General features: G+C 63.2%; 6 protein-coding genes across 6 annotated transcripts; 4 read left to right on the forward strand and 2 right to left on the reverse strand.

The window, feature by feature from the left end:
• Window positions 1-249: 249 nt before the first annotated feature.
• RHTO_03628 (short-chain dehydrogenase/reductase SDR family protein) lies at window positions 250-1,445 on the reverse strand (the record flags this gene model as incomplete). Its single annotated transcript, XM_016417298.1, has 5 exons — window positions 250-425; window positions 491-588; window positions 657-734; window positions 799-1,039; window positions 1,103-1,445. 5 exons carry the CDS (start codon window positions 1,443-1,445, stop codon window positions 250-252), a joined length of 936 nt encoding a protein of 311 aa, XP_016271214.1.
• A 312-nt stretch (window positions 1,446-1,757) lies between these two features.
• On the forward strand, window positions 1,758-3,424 carry RHTO_03629 (uncharacterized protein; the record flags this gene model as incomplete). The annotated part of the gene is made up of 2 exons (XM_016417299.1): window positions 1,758-1,860; window positions 1,914-3,424. 2 exons carry the CDS (start codon window positions 1,758-1,760, stop codon window positions 3,422-3,424), a joined length of 1,614 nt encoding a protein of 537 aa, XP_016271215.1.
• Window positions 3,425-3,765: 341 nt separating this feature from the next.
• Window positions 3,766-5,472, forward strand: RHTO_03630 (transformer-SR ribonucleoprotein; the record flags this gene model as incomplete). The annotated part of the gene is made up of 6 exons (XM_016417300.1): window positions 3,766-3,775; window positions 4,324-4,456; window positions 4,544-4,658; window positions 4,737-4,947; window positions 5,066-5,251; window positions 5,357-5,472. The coding sequence occupies 6 exons, from the start codon at window positions 3,766-3,768 to the stop codon at window positions 5,470-5,472; spliced, it is 771 nt and encodes a 256-aa protein (XP_016271216.1).
• Window positions 5,473-5,973: 501 nt separating this feature from the next.
• RHTO_03631 (uncharacterized protein) lies at window positions 5,974-7,072 on the forward strand (the record flags this gene model as incomplete). Its single annotated transcript, XM_016417301.1, has 4 exons — window positions 5,974-6,094; window positions 6,152-6,295; window positions 6,360-6,722; window positions 6,780-7,072. 4 exons carry the CDS (start codon window positions 5,974-5,976, stop codon window positions 7,070-7,072), a joined length of 921 nt encoding a protein of 306 aa, XP_016271217.1.
• Window positions 7,073-8,323: 1,251 nt separating this feature from the next.
• Window positions 8,324-13,080, forward strand: RHTO_03632 (serine/threonine protein kinase Kin4; the record flags this gene model as incomplete). Its single annotated transcript, XM_016417302.1, has 4 exons — window positions 8,324-9,211; window positions 9,290-9,374; window positions 9,436-12,489; window positions 12,551-13,080. 4 exons carry the CDS (start codon window positions 8,324-8,326, stop codon window positions 13,078-13,080), a joined length of 4,557 nt encoding a protein of 1,518 aa, XP_016271218.1.
• A 1,054-nt stretch (window positions 13,081-14,134) lies between these two features.
• RHTO_03633 (coatomer protein complex, subunit delta) lies at window positions 14,135-15,994 on the reverse strand (the record flags this gene model as incomplete). Its single annotated transcript, XM_016417303.1, has 5 exons — window positions 14,135-14,227; window positions 14,296-14,615; window positions 14,682-15,013; window positions 15,075-15,535; window positions 15,602-15,994. 5 exons carry the CDS (start codon window positions 15,992-15,994, stop codon window positions 14,135-14,137), a joined length of 1,599 nt encoding a protein of 532 aa, XP_016271219.1.
• Window positions 15,995-16,678: the final 684 nt, after the last annotated feature.

The raw sequence follows: 16,678 nt of genomic DNA on the forward strand, positions 1-16,678 counted from the left end.
AGATGCCTGTCGAGGTGAGTGGAAGCTGAGAAGGCAGTAGCGCAGGACTGAAGGGAACAGGACCAGGACGTCTGGCTTCTGACCGGGAGCGGAAAGCACAGCATCGCAGCTTATGTTACGAAAGAACACTTCACTTCAGAGTATGGAGTGGGAGGAGCAAGGAGAGCCGGGAAGAGGAGAAGTTGTTCCTCCTTGCCAATTCTGCTCCCATCTACAGTGACCACCTTCCGTCAATCCGCACAACACACATTACGCGATGTGCACCTGACTTGTGTTAGGCATCACCTGCTCCTGCCCCACGACCCTCGTCCATAGCAGGTTCCCCTCGACGATCTCGCCCTTCTTTGCCAGTAGCTCGCGGACGTCCCAATTGGCGGAGACGTAGCGTCCGCGCAGGAAGTCGGCGTCGCTTTGCGTAGCGAGCCCTGCAAGATGAGGAGTGTCAACATCTCTCGCTGGAGCCAAAGTCGAGCAGGAGTCGAGTATGCACAGACTGCGAAGCCTGCGGCGAGCTCGGGGGTGTCGTTTAATAAGCCGTGGGTGTCTGGAGGCATCGAGTCGCGCGCAAGCTTCGTCATGACACCGCCACTGCGTGAAAGATACGAGGAGGAAGGTCAGCCCTGAGAAGCTGCGCAAGAAAGCACAAGTGTGCGCACGGATGCATCGCGAACATCCTGACAGAGGGCTCTTCGAAGTGTAGGAACTCTGTAAAGCGATTAATCTGCGTCTTGCCGCTGCAAACAGGCGGGGTCAGCGCACCTTTTCCCCGGGAATCGCTCGTAAGCAACAACAATGTACGGCTGATAGCTACTAAAACCAGGGCGCGTGCCTGCACTCCCAATAGAGCTCGTGTTGATCACGCACAGCTTCTTGGCGGACGCTGAGTCGAGCCAGCCTTTCGTCGCCGCCGAACGCAGGAATGCTCGAGTCGCAAGAAAAGTGCCCTCGATGTTGATCCGCTGGGTGCGCATCCAGTCGTCGGGGTTCGAGTCGCGGATCGGGACGCAAGGCTCGAGGTAGCCGGCGTTGTTCACGAGGACTGCGAGCGCATCCGATAGCAAAGTCAGTCTCAAATCGTGATTCTCAGCGTTCGAGTACGCACCGTCGACGTCTCCCGCCTCCTCGAACAACTTGTCGACGCTTGTTGGATCCGTCAAGTCGCACTCCACCATCACAACCTCGACGCCCTTTCCGAGAGACCCGATAGCCTGCCTGACCTCCTGCAGTTGCTGCTTGCTGCGACTCGTCAAGACCACCTTGCTAGCCCCTGCTTGAGCGAAAGCGAGTGCTTCGCTTCGCCCTACACCGCGCCCCGAGCCGGTCACGAGCACGGAGAGACCCTTCGCGGCGTCGGCGAGAGCCTGGCGAGGGTCGATTTCGCGGTATACGTCGTGGCGGACAGTACTGGTGAGCGGAGGAGCAGCCTTTGGAAGGTGAGTCCTCATGCTGCAGCAGAATCAGGAGTTGTGAGTGAGAGGAAGGAGCGAAGAAGCAGCGGGAGACAAGGGCAACGTCATGCTCAGCCTTCACGCTGTTTCGTTTGCGCTGAGCAAGCTTGACTGGCTAAGTGGATTGTCTGGAGTCCACCGAGTGTCTTGACCGGGCCAGCGAAGCGCACGTCGCCCATTTCCCTCCCCCCTCCTCCTCATCTCTGGCCAAGAACAAAAATCGAGACGACGCTACTGCGAGGGGTTGGCTTGGAGCGGGACGACCTTCTTGCTGCCAGGTCATCCGCTGAGCACGCCGCACGCACCCAAATGCGCCGCCAATCACTGGTAAGGTCTGCCGGTGATGGAAATCCGGAGCAGCATGCTTCGCTTTCCCCGACCTTGGGCCGCTGGACGACTCCGGCACACATCCGTGCGTACGCTCAGCTCTCGTTCTCGTTCGCGCTGACCCACCTTGGCCAGCAGAACCTCGACATCGCTCGCACCCTGTGCTCGATCGCTTCCTATCACTTCTTGCGACGCTCGCAATCCCGCTACAGCTTTCTTCCCTTGCACTAGCGACGCCTACGCTGCTCCTCACCGTCCTCGAAGCTCTGCTGGAGACGCGGCTCATCGAGGTCGAGAATGGTTGGCGAGGAAGTCGGGAGGAGGAGGACAGACGTCGGCTCCTGTTGATGCTACTCGAGGCGATTACGCAGGTCTGGGAGGCCATCGCGAGGCGAACAGGCGAGCGTGGAGACGGATGGACGTGGAGGGTGGACGAGGTAGACGTCGACAAGGCGATCAAGGGCGACGAAATCGAGATCGCGAGAGTTGTCGAGGCGCTGTTGTGCATCGCGGAGGCGTTGGGAGCGGTAGAAGGGCGGGGTGGACCTTCGACGCCGCATGACGCTCAACTTTGTCCTCGGCTCGATCCCGACGTTTTCCACGACCCTCATCGCAGTACCACCTCAACCAGCCTGTTCGCGCCTCGTCCCCTCCGATCCCGTTCGCTGGTCGTCCCGTCCTCCGCCGAGCCGCGTCGCCCTCGCGCTTCAACAGATGCAGGCGATCCAACGGTTGCTCCGCTTTCTCCGCCGTCACACCAGACTCGTCACAAGATGCCCGACTCATCAACACTCCCGCACCGAGACTCACCCACCTCCTCCACCTCCTTTCTCGCCACGCTCAACGACCCCTCCTCACATCTCGTCGACGGCTGGCGCGAAAAGCGACCTGTACCGCCTCTCTCCCCGCGGAGAACGGGAAGTGCGGTTGCGGGAGAGTTGCCATCTCGCAGTCTGAAGGAGGCGCTCAAGCGCTTGGAGGCAGGACGGCGAGAGCGCGAAGTGGTTGGCGGTGCGAGCGCCGAAGGAGGGAGGCAGGAGGGGGTGGAAGAGGAGCAGGCGGAAAAAGGGCGGACCGAGCCGATCGAAGGAGACTCCGACACTGGTGAACGACCGACTACATCTCCAGCTCGACTTCGACCTCGCCCTCCACGGCTCTCCAATTCCCGCTCGTCATCGTCCTGGTCGTCCGTATCCGAACTGGCGAAGTCTCCGCTCCCGCCTTGCACCTGCTCTACCTCGCCTGGTCGGTCAGCGCCCGCCACTTCCCCTCCAAAGCCCTCTCCTCCACGAGCGCAACGAGGAACAACGACGCCAGCATTCGCACGAGCACGCCGCATCCGAGTGAGCCGCATCCCCTTCGACAGCTGCAGCGAGGACGTCGCCTTGCTCTCCGTCCATTCGTCAACCGACGTCGAGCGGAGTTCTCGCTCTATTGGCTCGACTCTCTCGGCACCCACGAGCGATCCCACCCTTGCCGAGCCGCCTGCACCGTGTCCTCAGCCTCCTCGTGGCAACTCTCGCTCGCCTGGCGATCGGCCAGCGCTCTCGCCTTACACAGTCGCGCTCACTGCGAAACGAGATGCACTTAAAGCGAAGCTGGCAGTGCTGGAGCGGAGGGAGGCGGATCGGCGAGCGTTGATGAGCTAGATGTCGACTCGGCCAGCGCGCGAAGTACCTTGTTTATGCGAGACCGTATGCATTGCGAGCTCGTCATGCAAGCTCCTTGGAGCCATTTTACTTGTCTTCGACGCTCGAGCACCAGAGATGCCATTCGGCTCGAGGAACGGAGAGTCGAGGAGGAGGAAGATGTCGGCGGCTTGAGCTCGCGGGGTCGTGCGGCTTGTCGAGCTGGATGTGAGAGGTCCAGCGAGCAGCAGCAAGCTTCTAACCAGCCGATCTGAGCGATGTAGCCGTTGACGAGGAGGCCAAACCTCGCTTTGAGCGACTCTCTCTCCTCACCACCTCGCCCACCCGCACAAACCACGACCATGGCCGACGGTACGTCGCACCTCAGCCTCAGCATCGCCTGCGACCCGGCCTAGCACGCTCGCGCGGCATCGCACGGCCTCGCGCCTCCCTCGCGCTGCTCCCACCTGCCCTCGGGCAAACGGCTTGACACGGCCCCGCGGACGAGCGACATGCGACTCAAGGTCGTCTAGTCGCATCCTCACGGCGATTCAGCTTGTCAGCGGCGGCCCGCGGTGCAAGACGAGGGCGACTCATGGACGGCGGTTCTCATCACGCTCGCGCGGTCTCGACTGCCTCTTCTCCCGGCATTGAGACGCCTGCGACTGCGGTACTACGGTTCAGCGAGTCGGATAGAACGGTCGGCACTCTCGGTCTGCGGCTCTCGCCTCTCGCTCCAAGTCTCGTCGATCTCGCTCCCGGCTCTCGTCTCCGTCTCCTTCGCTAGTTCCGACTAACCGCCTCATGCATCCGCGCAACCGGCATCTGATCAACTGACCGCCCACTCGGCAAATCGCGCAACAATCTCGACTTACGCCTCTTGTCTCCCTCTTTCGCACCTTCGCTCTCCTCCCCGACAGAATACGGTACCTCGAACGGCAACGACAACCGCTCGCCATCTCCTCGCCGCGGTGACTCGGGCAGGGGCCGCTCCCGGTCGCGCTCGCCCGTCAGGATGGACACGGACAGGCGCGACGGCGGCGACCGTGGCAGGTGCGTTCTCCAGCGTCTCCTCTCGGTCTTTTGACCGCTCACTCACGTGTACAAGCTGACCATCGAGCGCGTTCTACCGCCTCACAGGGGCGACGTCCGCGGCGCCGAGCCCGTCAACCCGGGCAACAACCTCCACGTCTCGGGCCTCTCGCTCAAGGTCGAGGAGCGCGACCTCGAGGAGCTCTTCTCCAAGCACGGCCGCGTGCGTCTTACTCCCGAGCTGGTGCCGTGCTTTGGTCGACGACGCCGAGACTGATTTGGCAACTCGTCCCGCCCGCAGATCCAAAAGTGCCAGGTCATGCGCGACCCGCACAGCAAGGAGTCTCGCGGCTTCGCCTTCGTCATGATGGAGACTGGCGAGGAAGCCGACGCCTGCATCGCCAACCTCAACGCGACCGAGGTCCTCGGCCGCACCATCAACGTCGAGAAGGCTCGTCGCGGCAGGGCTAGGACGCCGACTCCCGGCCAGTACCACGGTCCCCCCAAGCGTTGTGAGTCCTGGTTCCTGTTGGGGCTCAAGCCTTTCTTGCCCTCTCCGCAAGTGGGCAGATGCTTTCTCTCGAACCCAACGGCTGACCCACTCCTCCTTGCTTGCGATCGTTGCCACAGATGACGCGTACGGTGGCGGACCGGGTTACGGTGAGCGCCCGTACGAGCCGCGCGGGTACGGCGGCCGCGGATACGAGAGCCGTTCGAGGTACGACGACTACGACAGGCGCGGACCGCCGCCCTCGTACGGTCGCGACGACCGCTATGACTACGACCGCCCCCGGTACCGCGACGACCGCGACCGCGGTTAGTGCACTTTCTCCCTCTCCAGATTGGCCGAACAAGATCGCTGACGCTGTTTCTCCTCCTACTCGCTCTTGGGTGCTCCTGCATCTGCTTCCGCCGATACAGGCTCGTACGCCGTGCCGATGAGGGGCGGAGACGACCGCGGCGGTCGCTACCCGGACGAGAGGTACAGCTCCAGCCGTGGAGGAGGCCGCGACTACGGATCGGACAGGCGCTACTGAGCCCGCTTCGCATCTCTCCTTCCTATCCTGATTCGCTCGATTCACCGCCCCTTGCTCTTTTGAGCCGTAACATGATTGCGCCGTCTTGATTGCACTTCGCAAGAGGTGAGGGACTCTTTCGGCTTGCTTTGGCTTCGCCCTCTCGCTAGTCTCTCGTCTGGCTGCTTCGCTTTTCTCTCGCTTTTGACGCTTACTCGAAAGAACCCCCTCAGCCGCCATCGACGCGGTTCGAAGCTAAGCACGAGTTTCGTCGACGTTGCGAAGGTCAAAAGGAGGTCGACGTCGACTTGCGCTCGCTCAGAACGCTTCGTTGGTCTCCGCTGCCTGCTGTACACTCTGTCAAAGATTTCCCCTTCGCTGTCGTCGCCTCCTCGAAGCTCGACTCGCTTCCAGTCGCTCCGCGGGCACCCCTCCTCTCCTCTCTTCCGTTCACTCTCTTTCCGCTGTTCGCCCTCTTTGCTGGTCGACCGCTACTCGCACACACTCACCTGCTCCACCAAGATGCCGTCCAAGTCTTCCGCCGCCGCACCGAGCTTCGAATGGGTTAAGTACACGGTCTCGAACCCGCTCCCCGGCTGTCGAGAGGTTGTAGTCCTCGATAAGAAGGGCGCGCCTATCAAGTGTGCGTACAAGATTGTCTGCACTCGCTCCGGACCAGGCTGACCCGCTCTTTTGGCAGGGACACGCTATGCCTCGACTTCCCTCGCAGCCATCGTCCTTCCCTCCAAGGCGCCCGCTCCTGCCTCCAAGACCGTGTACGACCCCCGTCTGAATGGTGACATCCCGGTCGTGCGGGACCAGACCTACAGGAACCAGATCGTCAGTGAGTATCGCGTTTCGCGGCGCTCCGAGTGCGTCCTCGCTAACAGCGCAATTCGCTTTTGCAGAAGCGCTCGAGAAGGGTGAGAGGGTCCGCACGCGCGAGGAAGCGCTCGCGGCGTTTGCTAAGGAGGTCGGGCAGGCGGGAAGTGGACAGGTTGAGGAGGACGAGGAGGAGGACGAAGAGGACCAGCTTGACGGCTGTTCCGTCCGCGACGTCTCGCCCGAACTCGCCGCCGGCCCGTCGACGTTCCCGGTGCAGGAGGAAGAGGAGGAGGACTCGGTCAACGACGACTCGGACGAGGACGAGGACGAGGACGAGGCGCCGAAGCCCAAGATTCGTTTCTCTCACAAACGCTACCTCATCCCGGCCCCTCTTCCGAACGAACAGCCAGTCGTCGTCTACGACAAGTCTGGGAACATCGTCACCGGTGCGTCCCGCTCGCGTTGGCGTCGTTGTCGCCGACCCTGACTTCGAGCGAGCGCAGAGTACGCGTACTCGACGGACTTCGAAAAGATCGTCTTGCCCCGCCACGTCCGAGGTCGCGACAAGAAACTCAAGATGCCTGACGGGACTACGAGGAAGGTGATGCGCTGGAAACTGTACAAGAGGAGGATTGAAAGTGCATCGGCTCCGCCCGGTCTTTCTGCGCCGTCGTTGCTGACGCTTCGATGGGACGGTGCTGCAGAGAAGCTCAAAGCCGGCAAGCACGTTTCGACGGCCAAGGAGGCGCTTGCGAGGCTCAAGAAGGCCTCGTCGGACGAGAGCGATGATGAGTGAGGAGGGATGCGGCGCAAGGGCGAGTTTTGGGCGGAGGCGAGGGGATGAGGGATGGAGCAGGGGGAGTAGGGGAGAATTGGAGGAGCTTGGTCGAGGTGAAGAGGAGGAGGAAGGGTCGCTTGAGAAGGAGCGAGGACAAAGTTACTTGTAGGGCGAGCCGGGCGCCCCTTCTCCTTCTCTGCTGTCTTGTACCGTTTCACTACTGTCGTCTGCAAACCGATGTACTACGATCCACCCGCTTCGAAAGCGTTGCGCGCGAGTTGACTTTGTCCTGCTTCGCTCTCCGCGAGTTTACGGGTCCGCTTCACCGCGCCCTTCCTCCGCTCGCCATCTTCCGTCTCCAGGAGTCGCCCAGAGTGCACTCGCAGAGCACGACCTTGTGGTGTTCCCCTTTTCCCTCGCCGATTTTCAAGACGCGCCTCGACGAGCACCTCTGCCTCGAACGAATCGCCGCTGTCCAACCGTTTGGCTCGCGTGAGAAGGCAGAGTCGACACGAGCAGTGTCCAGAGCTGTGCGTACAGCAGCACTCGTCGCCCACGAGCCAGCGCTGACCTCTTCGCCCCGCTTCCTCCTCCATCGTTCACGCGTCCTCTACACCGTCCGCAACCGCGCCAATCGCCTCGCTCTGCTCCTTATACGACTACCAACGGCACACACTCCCACTCGAACGCGCCGCCCGCCGTCCCGCTCTCTGATTCTCGCGCTCGCTCCCCTCCCCACCCCGACGACCTCGCCATTCGGTTTCCCTCCCTCACGTCGACCTTGCAGCCCTAGCAGGCCCGTTCAGCCTGCTCGCAGTACACCGGAGTCTCGTGGGACAGGCGCAGCGAGCGGGATACGCGCTCTACACCCACCTCCCACGCCCACTCCTCTCCCCGCTCATCGCGTCCGGCTTTCGTTCGTCCACTCGGTCTGGTCGCGCAAGGACTGGCTTGAGGTGGTGAGTACTCGTTCGCTCTTCGGCTAGCGGGATGGGCTGGGCTTTCGAGCGCGTGAGGCGGGCGGGAAGGACTGGCTCGACCGTGTCGGTGTTGAGCAAGGGTCTCCATCTGGGGCATTCCTGCACGATATCGACGACGTCACGTTTTCTGCGATGGCTTCGTGACTTCCGAGCATCGCGCACGAGGAGTAGGACGCGGATGAGGAGTCGACCGGCTTGCGGGGGCTTGAGCGTACCCGGACGACTACACTACAGACGGGCGAGGCTGCCAATGTACTGACTTTCGGCTTCTCTCGCCGCCACAGACACGATGGCGACCCCGTCGAGCGCGTTCCCATACTCGCCCACACCGCAAGATTCGGCCGCCTTTCCCTCCGACACTCGCTCAACTCCTCCTCCTTCCAGCGTTCCTTCCGCTTCCGACTCTCGGCGACAGAGCGTCAAGCAGGCGCCCGAAACGGCTTACCCCTCACCGCCCAGCTCAAGCGCACCTTTCCCCTCCGTATCGGCTACTCAAGCCGCTTCCGCCGCAACGACCCGCTCCACTCGCCCCGCTTACGACCCAAGCCTCGTCATCCCGCCCTTCAACCCGAACAAGCGCAAGTCGACGTCGTCGGCCACGCCTTCGTCGAGCTCGTCGAGGCGGAACTCTGCGCAGGTTGAGACGGGTGCTGCGCAGATGAGCGCGACGCAGCTGTACCAGCAGCAGCAGTACTATCTGCAGCAGCAACAGCAGCAGCAGCCTCATCAGCGACCCGTCTCCGTCATGCCTGGCTACCCCTCGCACCCGCACACCAACTACGCCTACCCCTCGTCCGCCTTCACCCCTTCGTCCTCTGTCGCTCCCTCGCCCGTCCCGACTCCCGCCCCCGTCCAAGGTGGTCCAGGCGGGTCCGTGTCGTCCCGCTCTCGCCAATCAGTCGGCTACCTCCCGACCTCTCCCTCGAACGCCCAATCCTTCGCCGGCCAAGGCCCCTACCCGCACCTCTACACTCCGCACCCGATGCCGCGCCAGAAGGTCTATTTCGGTCCCTACATCCTCCTCCAGACGCTTGGCGAAGGCGAGTTTGGAAAGGTCAAGTTGGGCGTGCATGCGGAGCGGTGGGGTGAGGACGTTGCGATCAAGCTCATCAAGCGAGGGAATGTCGACACGGTGCAACGTGGTGAGAAGGTTAGGAGGGAGATCGAGGTGCTCAAGGTGCGTTACGGGCGCATGTGTGTCTCGCGAGTCTGCCGGACTGCCGACTGATTCCGTCTGCTCCTTCCGACCGCACAGATGGTTCGCCATCCGAACATTGTCAGGCTCTACGACGTTATCGAAACGGAGAAGTACATCGGCATCGTGCTCGAGTACGCGTCAGGTGCGTTCGCGCCCCTCTCCATTGTCAGTCAAGACTCGCTAACTTTCGCTCGCTCACGCAGGCGGCGAGCTTTTCGACCACATCCTCGCCCACCGCTACCTCAAGGAGCGCGACGCGTCTCGCCTATTCGCCCAGCTCATCTCGGGCGTCGGCTACCTCCACTCGAAGGGCGTCGTCCACCGCGACCTCAAGCTCGAAAACCTCCTCCTCGACCGCAACCGCAACGTCATCATCACCGACTTTGGCTTCGCGAACCGGTTCAACGATGCGCACGTCGACCTCATGGCGACCTCGTGCGGCTCGCCCTGCTACGCCGCGCCGGAACTCGTCGTCTCGGACGGCAAGTATGTCGGAACGGCCGTCGATGTCTGGTCCTGCGGCGTCATCCTGTACGCGATGCTCGCCGGCTACCTGCCCTACGACGACGACCCCGCCAATCCCGAGGGCGACAACATCAACCTCCTGTACAAGTACATCCTCAGCACGCCCCTCACCTTTCCCGACTGGATCACCGACGAGCCGCGTGACCTCCTCCTCACCATGCTCGTGCCCGACCCGACAAAGCGCTGCACGATCCACGACGTCATGCGCCATCCTTGGCTGCGGCGGTACGCGCCTGCGTTCGAGAAGACGGTCGACGAGCTCGAGTTCCAGGCGCAAGAGCTCGAGCGGCACAAGCGCCATGCCCTCGAGGTTCAGCGCCAGTGGCTCATCCAGCAGCAGAAGCAGGCTGCTCTCGCCGCGCAGGGCCTGCTCGCGCCGAGCATGACTCGCAGCCAGACGGCGACGACCTCGATGGGCGGCGTCGCGGCCTTCAACCCGAGCGCTTCGACTCCTGCATCGGCGTCGATGGCGGCTGCGGTCGCGCAGCAGCGGCACCGCTCGGCGATGGTCACCTCAGCCTCGACTACCGCCGTCACTGCCCCGCTCTCGCAGCACGGCTTGGAGCACTACTCGATGGCGTCGACGCCCATGTCGCCGTCGCTCTCGCAGCCTGCGACGCCGACCGCCCCGGAAGAGCCGACTTCGCCTCGCTCTCGCACCACTTCGACCTCTTCCGCTTCTCGCCGACCGATCCCAGTTCCGAGCTCGTCCAACCCGAACAGGCGCTCGGGACAGTACACGATCAGCTCGACCCCGCCCACGACGCAGACCGAATTCGTCGCCGCCAACGCCGGTCCCTTCTCGTTCGAATCGACTCGCGCAAACACCTCGCTCCCAACGTCCGCCTCCGTTCCAATGGTCCCCTCCCTTTCCGCTCCCGCCGCAGCTCAGTCGCTCGCCGCGGTCCCGCATACCGCGAGCGAAGACACGGTCATGGCCGACGGTATGCCTTCGCCCGCCGCGAGCGCCGGCCCGTCGAGGCGCGAGAGTTCAACGGAGGAGACGATCGACGAGATGGCGGCGAGGAGGCGGAAGGCGGCGCATCGTGCGACGGTGCAAGTCGAGTACGACCCAGCGGCATCGACTCGCCGGCGAGGAGCGTCAAAGGAGCCCTCGCTTTCGACGCCGTTCGAGGGTGTCGCTGTCGATGGACTCGGCATCGCCACCGCTGCAGAGGCGGAAGCGTCTGCGGTCCCGGAGGAGGGTTTGCTTGAGGTTCCGGCTTCGCTGTCGCGAGGTGCGCCGAGCCCGACGCCCAGCATGGGTGCAGTCAGCATCAGCACAACGACCGAGACGGCGCCGGGCGAGGACGTCGTCATGCAGTCTGTCGAGGAGGTCACGGAGCCAATCGAGGTGCCGGACTTGTCGAAGGACGCCCCGTCTCCGCCGCCTGTTCCCGCGTCCGAAGAGACCGCCGTCGTACCGCCGACCGCCTCGACCGTCCCCTTCCCTTCCGACGCACCGAGCGCCGGCCCTTCTTCCCCGACAGAACCGACCTCGCCAACATCTACCTCGAACGGCTTCCTCGCAGCGATGCCTCGGAAGCGCAAGAGTTCGGGCTCGCCCGCATCCTCCCTCAACCCCGACCCGGCGCCTGCGCTTCCTCAGCCGCCTACTGTCGCCGAAGAAGCTGCAAAGGCTTCGCAGCCGAAGACGAGCACCAACAGCCAGGCCTCACAGCCTCCGAGACCTCCTTCTGCCGCTTCCAGCCGCCACCGCCACGCTCCTTCCGCCGACCGCTTCTCGCTCCGCTCTTTCCTTGGCGGCGCGAACCAGACGAGCGAAAAGTCCGGCCGCGTCCCGCCAGTCCCGGCGAAGGACTCGCCGCTCGACGAGGTGACGAACCGGCGCAAGTCGACTCGCCGGCAGAAGGCGCTCTCGCTGCAGCCGTTCCGCCACAGCGTCAGCTCGAAACTGCCGAAGCAGGCTCGGGCGAACGTCGAGGCGGCGTCCGTCATGGCTTCTCGGGACCGCTCCAGCACCGTTGCCGGGTCGTCGAGCACGCAGGACGGCATGCCTCCGCCTCTTCCGAAGCCGCAAGAGGCGCTGCAGCAGGTTCAGGCGTCGCCGGCTTGGGTACGCCAAGGGCGAACGCAGAAGCTGTCGGACGGTGCTTCCTCGGCGACTGGATCGAAGCGGTTCTCGGCGGACCTCGAGGCGAACTGGCAGGGCTCGTCGTCGTCTGTGCCGCCATCGGGCAAGGCCAAGGCGGTCATGGACTGGTTCCGCCGCAAGAGTACTCGCAACGAGCTGTCTGCCCAGATGCTCGCGCCGATCAAGACCGACTTTGACGACCGGCGCAAGCGGCCTCTCTCGACCGCGACCGAGGTCACCGAAGGAGTCGTTTCGAGCAACGTCAGCATGCGCGACGCCGCGTCGACGCCCGTCCCGGCTGAGCGACCGCCCTCTGTCGTCATCACCCAGCCGGTCGTCTCGGCTGCGCCTGCGGAAACCTCGCTCACGCAGAGCCAGATCAGTCACCGCACGGCGTCGACCCTGTCGTCCAGCATCGCGCATGTGCCGACCTCCGCAGCTCCGCCGCCTCGCCCATCCCAGCCTGCCCAGCAGCAGTCGATCGCTCCGCCAGCTTTCGTCGCGAGCAAGTTGCGCTTCCACCAAGGCGCGCTCGACAAGAACGCCATCACGTACCGGTCCCCGGACGAGGTCATCGCTGAGATCAAGCAGGCGCTGTGGAACATGGGCGTCGACATGGCTGCTGAGGGCGAGTACAGTGCGTATCAAGTTTCCCTCCTGCGTCTCTGCTTCTTTCGCCGACTTCACGCTATCCGCAGAGATCAAGTGTGTTCGCAAGAGCCGCAAGAAGGCCATGGCAGCGTCGGCGATTCAGCGCTCGGCCAGCTCGTCGAACGTCAATGCGCTCGACCGCCGCCTCAGCCTCACGAACGCGCCTGGCCTCCCGCAGTCGCCGTCGATGGGCTTCCGCTCGATCTTTGGCAAGAAGTCGCACGCCACGACGCCCCTCCACTCTCCCTCCCTGGCTCCTTCGCCGACGCTCACCATGCCCGGCACGCCCACCGCCTCGACGCAGGAGCACTTCGACCCGCTCTCCTCGCCGATGACGACGTCGGTGTCGCAGTTCAGCATGCTCTCGCTCTCGTCGCCGCAGCCTCTGCCCGACTACGGTGGGGAGAAGTCGGCCGACGCCGGCGACGAGGTCCGCTTCGTTGTCGAGATGACGCGGGTCCGCAACCTCGACAAGCTGTACTGCGTCGACGTCAAGCGCATGAAAGGTGGTCCGTGGTCATACAAGCACGTCTACGACCAGCTCCTCGGCGCCCTCGAACTCGGCCCGGTCGTCTAGATCCAGTTTCTTTCCCTCTCCTTCTCGTGCGCTTCTTTCGCCTACTCTCCTCCTCCTCGGAACTGACGCTCCCCTTGCGCCCAGCCAGGTCGTTTATCGCTGTGCACCACTAGCTGTACCGTCTCACCTCGCAACCAATCCGCAATCCTTCGTCGCCTTCGTTCGCCTTTGCCCTCGTTTCGTCCCTTTCCTCTCGCCTCGCCTAGCCCCTGCGGTCGCTATTCAGTTACATCGTTCTTTTGCTGCAACCCGATTTCGTTTCCCGCTCGTCGTCGAGGTCGCGGAGAGGGATTCCACTTCGCACAGGCTGTAAACACCCTTGCTTGCTTGCTGGGCCCCCGGATTCGGTCTGCCTCGATACTGTTCGAGTCTCGTCACTCAGAAGAAGGAGACGCGCTTCCACGCCGCTTGCAGAGGAGAAAATCTCCGTCTCCTGCCTTGCTCAAGACCATCTCGAGCGTCGACGGCGCACAACGTCGTTTGGCGAGCGCTTGACAGTGCCACCGGCCAATGAGCCTAGTGTACGGGCGGTCACGCAAGCGAGACGCCGCAGCTCGACGTAGGCAGCAAAAAAGCAAGCCCCGTCCTCGTAGGTGTTGGCGGCAAAAGATATTGACGTCTGTGAGATTCGAACTCACGCCCGTGAGGACTAGCGGGTTACTGTTAACCTTAAGCTAGCGCCTTAGACCGCTCGGCCAAAACGCCCGTTGTGTGTTGAGAACGAGGTGCTGGCATGCACTTATATCCTTAACAATACATTTTCCTCTCCATGCCATCGCCTCCTTGCCCTCTAACGCTGTTTGCACCGCATCGCTACGCTCGCCGAGGATGGCGCTGCTGAGACGGCTCACTTGCGAGACTCACCGGCTCTCGCTCGCCGCTTTCCGTTCGCTCCAGCCAGCACTCACTTCCTCTCTGCATTTCGCTCGACCTTGCTAGGACGATCGCGCGCATGCTGGGGGTATCAGAACAGCTGATTACAGAGACACCGCCTCGAACCCAATGTCTACCTCGTCCGCAAACGACGCCAGCATGCTTCTCCGCCCTGGCACGCTCAGACAACCTCGTAGCGGTCAATGCCGAGGAGCGAGTCGAGCGAGTAGTCGACGGACGAGTCGCCATCAGCCGGGTTGGTGACGCCGAGGACCTGCGGGCGAACGAGAGTCGAGTCAGTCATCGTCAAAGTGGCGAGAGGGAGAGGAGTCGGCAACGCACCTCGACTCCGCAGATACCCTTTTGGCTGACAAAGTCGACCTCGACGGGGAAACACGCATCTGCGTCCTCGGCATCAAACTCGAACTCGAGACTGCCGCTGCCGGTGCCAGCCGCCTCGCTGACCTCGTCGATCGTCCACTCGAGGTGTCCGGAGTTGACCGCGTACGAGCCGTGCGCGGGCGCCTCCGAGATGCTCGGTATGGCCCCAGGAGAAAGGGGAATCGAGATGACGACGTTGTGAAGCGAGAGGGCGGTGTTTTCGAGCTCGTACTCGAGGTTGACGGTGGTTGACCCGGCATCAGCAGACGGCCAGCAGTTGACTGCGCGATACATCGCTCAGTAAGGGCATGGAAGCGAAGGGAAACGGGGCCAGGAGTGAGACGCACTCGAAATGGGCACGATGCTCTCGTCCGTCCCCGTCATCCTCCACTTCAAAACGCCGAGGCCCTGTCCAACCGGGAAACCCTTCTTGCCCTCCTTCAGCCGGATCTCGCCTCGCTGCGTCCACGCGTTCTTGTCGACGTTCGGGTGCGTCTTGAACTGCAAGTCGTTCGACTTGGTGTACGCGCCCGAGGACGGCGAAGGGAGGCGGAGGACGACGGTCGAGTAGTCGGGCGCGTTGATGCGGAGGTCGAGGTCGCCCTTGAGCGAGAGTGAGTCGACACCGCCGTCCCGGTTCAGGGCGAGCGAGAGCGTTTCTCGGACGACGAGGTGGACGCTGCGGGCCGGAGATGGGTCAGTGACGCGAGAGACGCTGGAAGCGGGACCGTGCTGCTCACTCTGCCTGCGCAACGTCGCCGAAGGGGTTGGCGTTCTTTGCGGGACGTGGAGGCGCGACTGTCTGGTACTGCTGCGCGACATGCTGCTGTTCCTCCTGCTGCGCCTGCTGGTGTTGCTGGTGCTGCAACAGCGGCAAATCGCTGTCGTCTACCTGCAGCCCTCCGAGCGCCGCCGCAAGGTCGTCGTCCTTCTTCCGCCCCTTGGCCGCGCCGAGCTGCATTCCCTTGCCCTTGAAGGGCTTGGCAGCAGTGGGAGTCGAGGATGCAGGAGAGTCGTAAGGCGAGGCGGCGGAGTAGGAGGGAGCGGAGGAAGGGGCGTTGTTGTAGGAGGGAACGGAGGAGTAGCTGGGAGCGGAAGGGTTGGCGTAGGGGTTCTGGCCGCGGCGGGTCATCTCGCGGCGCTGCATCTCGAGCTGGCGAGCGCGACGCTTGAGCTCCTCCTTGGCCTCGTGCTCCTTGTTCTGCGGGGCGAGCGGGAGATACCGTCAGCTGCGACACCTCTGACGAGTATAGGAAGCGCCACGCACTCGTGCGATGATCTCCTGAATCTTCTCCTCGTGCGACTCCATTTCGAGGATGTTGCGAACCTGCTGCAGGTTGACGTTCTCCCGCCAGCCGAGGCTGATGACCTCGTCCCATGCGCTGAGGATCTCAAAGTTGACCCTCATCACGTCGAGCTCGTTGATCGCTCCGCCACGTCCTCCGCTGCCGAGTTCCGTCGCGATGCGGGTGATGAGCGAGAGGGTCGAGAGGTCGAGGAGGATGTTGGACTGGGTATTCGTGATGAGGACGACGTAGAGGTCTTCGAGCGGGGTGTAGACGAAGCGCACGCCGGACGACTCGACGACGGTGTGCTCGGATGTGGGCGAGACGAGGCGCGGGAAGGACGACAGCAGCGACTCGAGCCGTGGTCGGGGCATGCCAACGAACTGGCGCGAGAGCAGCGCTGCGAGCACGAACGGAGGGTGTCAGCAGAAGCTCGTGCAGACTCTGGCGAGCAGTATCCCGCTCCTGTGGCGAGCCCAGCCCCGCTCAAAGCCCGCACGGAAAGCGAGCCGGGCGTTCACACCTCGAGCGAGATGAGGAGAAGGGGAACGCACCCTTGCCGCTCTTTGTCACGATGCTCGCCGCCAAGACAACCTGTCCATCCGAGTGTTGGTGCAGTGCAGTCGAGCGCGTCAACGGCGGGCGTGTGCGAGCAGGGCACGGTCGCGGGTAACGTGGAGCGGGTTGCGGGAGGGTGGTGGAGCGGGCGTCGCAGCGAGGGAGAAACGGGAGGTAATCGGACTGTCAGCTGGGATCACTCGGAGTTGTCCGAGTCCTGGACTGACCATCTTGCGCGAGCGTGGTCGAGTGTGAGGAGGATGACCTTGTCGCGGTCGGCGCGTCTCTTGCTTGCGAACTGCTCACACTCGAGCTCGTCGAGGACGTCGGAGAGTCGCACTGGCTCGCAGGCAGCTGCTGAATGAGTGGCGAGCTCAGAAAAGCAGCGGAATTCGCACTTGGGACGACCCTCTCCTCCTCGAACAAGTCGAAGCGGACCTGGCAAAGACGCTGCGGTTGCTGATACAACGAACAAGACAGAACGCCGAGTCGACGAACAC

Source organism: Rhodotorula toruloides, assembly GCF_000320785.1.
Source record: "Rhodotorula toruloides NP11 unplaced genomic scaffold Scaffold22, whole genome shotgun sequence".
NCBI lineage: Eukaryota > Fungi > Basidiomycota > Microbotryomycetes > Sporidiobolales > Sporidiobolaceae > Rhodotorula > Rhodotorula toruloides.